The following is a 6398-nucleotide window of genomic DNA, read 5'->3' on the forward strand; positions in this document are numbered from 1 at the left end:
GGAGCTCTGCTCTGGGCATGGAGGGAGGTGCAGGTGCCACCACTGGAGTGGGAACCAGAACTCCAGTGGTGGCCAAACACAGGTTTGTGTCCTTTATGGGTCAGGAACTGGTGGGACTCAGAGGCACAGAAAGTTTCTTTTCATGGCCAACAGACCATAGTTGAACAGGACACAACTTAATAACAATCTCACTCTTCCCTGAGCTATGTGCAATGTCCCAGCAGTGTCTGATGAGTTCATCATTCACGAGTGATTTCCATATTAAAATTATTTAGACAAACATGGTTCTATGATCGATGTAAACACAATTAAGTTCTTGTATCAGGATGCTCATCCTGGAGTGGGTGTAAAACAGCTCGAATGATTCCTGATTTGCAAAGCTGTCAGTGGGGGATGCAGAAAGGGAGGTCAGGCTGCTTTTGGTGGTGAGGAAATGCTGAAACCAGCCTGACTCATTTCATCTCCTCATGCCCTGGCTGATCTCCCCTCTCTCCCCTTCCACCCATTGGCTCTTGTCTCCCACCAGCTCCCTGGTGAAGAGCCTGGCTCTGTGTTCTCCATCCCCTCCTCGCTGGCACTGCCAGGCTGGCATGAGGAGCCCCTCAGCCTTCCCTGCTCCAGGCTGCACAAGCCCAGCTCCCTCAGCCTCTGCTCACAGCCCAAGGGCTCCAGCCCCACCTTGGAGGCCTTTCCCAGACCCTGCTCCAGCTGCCAGACATCTTTCCTGCCCTGGCCAACCCAAACCAGGCCACAGTGACCTGGATAATCCACGTCCTTGATGTCCTGGTCACACAGCCCTGGCCCCTTGTCCCCATGTCAGGCTCTGGGGTGGATCCTGTGGAACATCCTTTGGTGGAGGCTGTGGCTCCAGGTAGCCCGGGGGGATCCCGGGGGACAGGGACCCTGCTGGGCATGAACAGCATTGGAGTTGTTGGGAGAAACAGTGAGGGGGAGCTGGGGCAGAGTGACCAACACAGTGACCTGACACAGCCCTGCTGGGATGTCACACAGCCCCTCTGGGATGTCACAGCCTGCTCTGTGATGTCTCAGTTTGCTCTGTGATGTCATACCTCTAACCTGTGTTGTCACAGCCTGCTCTGTGATATCACAGAGGCAGTTTGTGATGTCATAGCTGCTCTATGACCTCATATACCCCCTTCTGTGATGTAATAGCCCACTCTGTGATCTTCTGTGAAAGAAGGAGGGGCAGCAACAAAACTTCTGCACTGGAATTAGGAAGGGCAGACTTTGGCCTGTTTAGGATGCTGATTTGGGGAGTACCAAATCAGGTCCTGATTCTTTAAAGGGAAACAGCCCTTAAAAACAAAGGGGTCCAGGAAGGATAGACACATTTCAAGAAAGTAATCCTAAGAGGAAGGAGCAGCCTCTGCCAATGTGGCAAAAGATTATCTAGTGAGGAAAATGACTGGCTTGCCTGCCCATTCAGATTTTGTGGGAACTCCAGTGTAAAAAAGGACCAGCAACTCAGGAAGTGTTTAAGGATGTCATTATGTTATCCAAAAGAAAATTAGATACGTGAAGCTCAATCAGAACTTAACCTGGCCACTTCTGTAAAAAAAAAAAAAAAAAAAAAATTTGTATAAAAAAGTGTATAGCAAAAGGAGGGATAAGGGAATGTCTATTCCTTATTGGATGTAGTGGAGAATATAGAAACTAAAGAGAAAGAAAAGCTGAGCTACTTAACACCTTGTTTCTCTCAATTTTCCATATTAGGACAGGCTGTTCTCAGGACAAGTGTTCTCCTGAGCTGGTAAATGGGCACAGGGAGCAGAACAGCCCCCCCTGTAATCCAGGAGGAAGCAGCTGGGGACCTGCTGAGCCACTCAGATGCTCACAGGTGTCTCTGGGAACAGATGGGATCCATCCCAGGGGGATGAGGGAGCTGTGGATGAGCTCCCCAAGCTGCTCTCCATCATTTCCCATCACTGCTGGCTCTGCAGGGAGGTCCCAGAGGGCTGGAGGTGCCAGTGTGAGCCCATCCCCAAGAAGGGCTGGAAGGAGGATCTGGGGACCTCCAGGCCTGTCAGCCTGACCTGGGTGCCCGGCAAGGTTATGGAACAGATCACCCTAAATGCCATCACAGGGCCCCCACAGGATGGCCCAGGGATCAGAGCCAGCCAGCGTGGATTTAGGGGTGGCAGTTCCTGCCTGACCAACCTGGTCTCCTTTTATGACCAGGTGACCCACCTGTGGATGCAGGAAAGGCTGTGGATGTTGTGTGCCTGGATTTCAGCAAAGCCTTTGACACTGTCTCTGACAGCATTCCCTGGAAAAGCTGCAGCCCACAGCTTGGGCAGGTTCCCTCCTCGCTGGGAGATTTAAGAGCTGGCTGGAGGCTGGGCCCAGAGAGTGGTGGGGATGGTGCTGCACACAGCTGGTGTCCAGGCACTGGTGGTGTCCCTCAGAGATCTGTGTTGGGCACAGTCCTGTTTAATATCTTCACTGATGATCTGGGTCAGGGGATCAAGTCCACCGTGCACAAACTGCAGATGGCACAAAGCTGGATGTGAGTGTGGATCTGCTGGAAGGCAGGACAAGAAGACACAGCCTTAAGCTGTACCAGGCGAGGTTCAGGCTGGACAATAGAAAGAAGTTCTTCACAGAAAGGGTGAGTGGGCATTGGAATGGGCTGGCCAGGGGGGAGGTGGCAGAGTCACTGTCCCTCTCCAGTGGCACTTAGTGGCATGGTCTGGGTGACAAGGGAGTATTAGGGTATTGGTTGGGCTCGATGATCCCAAAGGTCTTTTCCAGCCTATTTGACTCTGTCATTCTGTGATAATTGGGATGCTCTGGGGCCATCGTGACACTGCAGGGCCTCATGGAACTAAGAGGACCATGGTGACACCGTGCAGGCCCACAGAACCAGGGGTCCACTGTGGTGCTCTGGGGCCTAATGGAACCAGGGAGTGCGCCGTGACACTCGGGGTCCTTGTGGAACCACAGAGGCCATTGTGACACTGCAGGGCCTTGTGTAACCAAGGGGTTTCACCATTTTGACACTGCAAAATCAAGGAGACCATTGGGACACTCCACGACTTTTCTGACACTGCGGGGGCCCATGGAACCAAGTGGCTCCTGTGAAGCTGCAGCACCAACGAGAACATTGTGACACTGTGTAGCCCCATGGAACCAAGGAGACCATTGTCATATTGTGGGGCCCCATGGAACCAAGGATACCATTTGCTCTGCATGGTCACATGGATCCAAGGAGACCAGTGTGACAGTACATGGCCTGGTGTGACCAAGAGGCCTTTGTGACACTGAGGGGCCCCATGCAACCAAGGACATCTTTCCAGATGTCACCAAACTGGGTGTGAGTGTTGATCTTCTGGAGGGTAGGAGGGCTCTGCACAGTGCCTGGGATAGACTGGATCCAGGGCTCAAATCCAAAAAGGTGAGGTTTAGGAAGACCAAGTGCTGGGTTCTGCACTTTGGCCACAACAACCCCTGCAGTGCTGCAGGCTGGGGACAGAGTGGCTGGACAGCAGCCAGGCAGAAAGGGACCTGCAGGGACTGATGGACAGCAGACTGGGCATGAGGCAGCAGTGTGCCCAGGTGGGCAAGAAGGCCAATGGTTCCTGGCCTGGATCACGAATGGTGTGGCCAGCAGGAGCAGGGCAGGGATTCTTCCCCTGTGCTCAGCACAGGTTGGGCAGCACCTCAAGTGCTGTGTCCAGTTGTGGGCCCCCGGGGGTGCACAATTAGAAGAAATGTGAAGCAGGGGGTATAAAGAAAGCAAATGCGAAGCAGAGGAAATGCTCAGGGCAGTTTGGGGGTGGCTGCCAGGCAGCCCTGGCTCTGAGCAACAGCATCTGCAGTGGGACAGGAAACTCCCAGCTGATGGGAACAAACTTTCTGGCTGAGTGCAGAGGCCACGACTAAGCTGAGTGGTTTCCCTGGTGTCCCCCAGCCCTTGCTGGCCCCAGGGGCTGATGGCATTTGTGCTCCCTCAGGTTCATGTCCCCACAGCAACAGCATGGGGGTGCTCCCCCTGCTGTGTGCAATGCAAACGGGGGCTGCTGAGCCAGTGCTGCTGTGTCTGTGCCTGCATGGCTGGGGCACCTGTGTGAGCTGGGGGAGAGACTAGGGCTGCAGAGGGGGGATGTTGTTGGCAGCTCCATCAGGACGCTCTGGGACACTGCCCTGAGCTGTGCAGCACACTGGGGATGGATCAGCCCCTGCTCTGCAGCTCCTTCCCATCTGCCCCAGGGCCCTTGCAGAGCCCCAGCCATGCTGTTTGTCCCCAGCCTGCCCACGGCCAGGTGCTCACAGGGCTTTTCTGTGCTGAGCATTAGCCTGGCCATGTTCTTGAGAGAACCTGGGCAAGGAGCCTGGAGCCCCCAGGGCCTGGGCTGAGGCGTCAGCGCTGCCCCAGCAGTGCCCATGGCCTGTCCCTGCTGCAGCCCCGGCACTGCCACCCCCAGGGCTGTGCCCGGCCCCGAGAGCACTCAGGCCCTGCAGCAACACCAGGGCCACCAGGGCAGCGGGGCAGGGCCACAGCAGCAGCACTGGCAACACCAAGTGCTGCTGCTGCTGCTGGGCACAGCTGTTGGGCCAGCACTGATCTGCCCCCAGCTCTGCACACAGACATTGCTGCTGCAGCTCCACAGAAGGCAACTAAACGGCATCTCTGCAGAAAACTCTGCTGGGACATCCTTTAGTTCCCTAAAAACCCACCAAGGGAATAGCTCCTCATTGGCACAGTCTGTGACCACAGGGAAGGTGGAGAGAAATTAAATGAGAAACAGCAGAAAAAGTGACATTTCTCTGTGTAAATATGAAAAAAATAAAAACAACAGTAAAGAACCTCCAAAATGAAAACAAAAAGGAGTATCAAAGATGGCTTTTTTTACAAGTGAGTTGCACAAATTGGCCAGAAGGTTAATGTTTGTGATACAATCCCATCATCAGTCTCCACATTGCAGCCTTGAGCTCGTGGTTCCTCAGGCTGTAGATGAGGGGGTTCAGGGCTGGAGGCACCACTGAGTACAGAACTGACACTGCCAGATCCAGGGATGAGGATGACATTGAAAGTGGCTTCAGGTAGGTAAAAAATGACGTGCTGACAAACAGAAAGACCACAGCCAGGTGAGGGAGGCAGGTGGAAAAGGCTTTGTGCCGTCCCTGCTCCGTAGGGATCCTCAGCACAGCCCTGAAGATCTGCACATAGGAGAAAACAATGAACACAAAACAGCCAAATGCTGAACACACACTAACAGCAATTAGCCCAAGTTCCCTGAAGTTGGACTGTGAGCAGGAGAGCTTGAGGATCTGTGGGATTTCACAGAAGAACTGGCCCAGGGCATTGCCATGGCACAGGGGCAGGGAAAATGTATTGGCTGTGTGCAGCAGAGCATGGAGAAAGGCACTGGCCCAGGCAGCTGCTGCCATGTGGGCACAAGCTCTGCTGCCCAGGAGGGTCCCGTAGTGCAGGGGTTTGCAGATGGACACGTAGCAGTCGTAGCACATGATGGTCAGCAGATAAAACTCTGCTCCAATGAAGAACACAAAGAAAAAGAGCTGTGTGGCACATCCAGTGTAGGAGATGTTCCTGGTGTCCCAGAGGGAATTGTGCATGGCTTTGGGGACAGTGGTGCAGATGCAGCCCAGGTCACTGAGGGCCAGGTTGAGCAGGAAGAAGAACATGGGCATGTGCAGGTGGTGGCCGCAGGCTACGGCACTGATGATGAGGCCGTTGCCCAGGAGGGCAGCCAGGGAGATGCCCAGCAAGAGGCAGAAGTGCAGGAGCTGCAGCTGCCGCGTGTCTGCCAATGCCAGCAGGAGGAAGTGGCTGATGGAGCTGCTGTTGGACATTTGCTGGGGCTGCACTTGGGGAGCTGTTCATGGAGAAAGGACAGTGATAGGTCAGGAGAGGCTGCTTGGAGCCAAACCTGGGCCATTCCCTGCAGACTGTCTTGCTGGCACTCACCCACCCTTGTTCCTTCTCTTGGAAAACCTTCACCTGGGTCCCTGCCTGAGCTCCAGTTGTGCAGGCTGAGTTTGCCAGAATCAGCCAGGCTTGTGCCTGGAGGCTCTTGAGGAGCCATCTCTGCCCTACTGCCCTGGGTTTGTGGCCATGGGGCAGAGGGACAAGCCTGGATATTCAGGATTTGTCAGAGGAACCACTCCTAATGCAGAAAGGCTTGGTAGTGTCTGCACTCCCATTTCTAAAGGAAATAGAGGGCAGGAGTTGGTTTTAGGAATTGTTTTCCTCCCCACACATCATTCCTGGCTCTCTGAGGTCAGAAATCCCCAGCATTCCTGCTGCACTCAGAGTTTCCCACTGAGAGATGGGAGAGGCAAAGGATTCCCTGTGGCTAAAGGAAGGTGAGGGGCTGGATGGGCTTGTTCCCAACTGCCCTGGCTTTGCACCTTAG

The 6398-nt window shown here is 54.4% G+C and overlaps 1 protein-coding gene across 1 annotated transcript; it reads right to left on the bottom strand.

The window, feature by feature from the left end:
* Window positions 1-4902: 4902 nt before the first annotated feature.
* On the bottom strand, window positions 4903-5835 carry LOC134413916 (olfactory receptor 14A16-like). Its single transcript, XM_063147937.1, has one exon. It carries the CDS (start codon window positions 5833-5835, stop codon window positions 4903-4905), a length of 933 nt encoding a protein of 310 aa, XP_063004007.1.
* Between the last annotated feature and the right edge of the window lie 563 nt (window positions 5836-6398).

The sequence above is a fragment of the Melospiza melodia genome, unplaced genomic scaffold (assembly GCF_035770615.1).
Source record: "Melospiza melodia melodia isolate bMelMel2 unplaced genomic scaffold, bMelMel2.pri scaffold_61, whole genome shotgun sequence".
In the NCBI taxonomy this organism is placed as follows: domain Eukaryota; kingdom Metazoa; phylum Chordata; class Aves; order Passeriformes; family Passerellidae; genus Melospiza; species Melospiza melodia.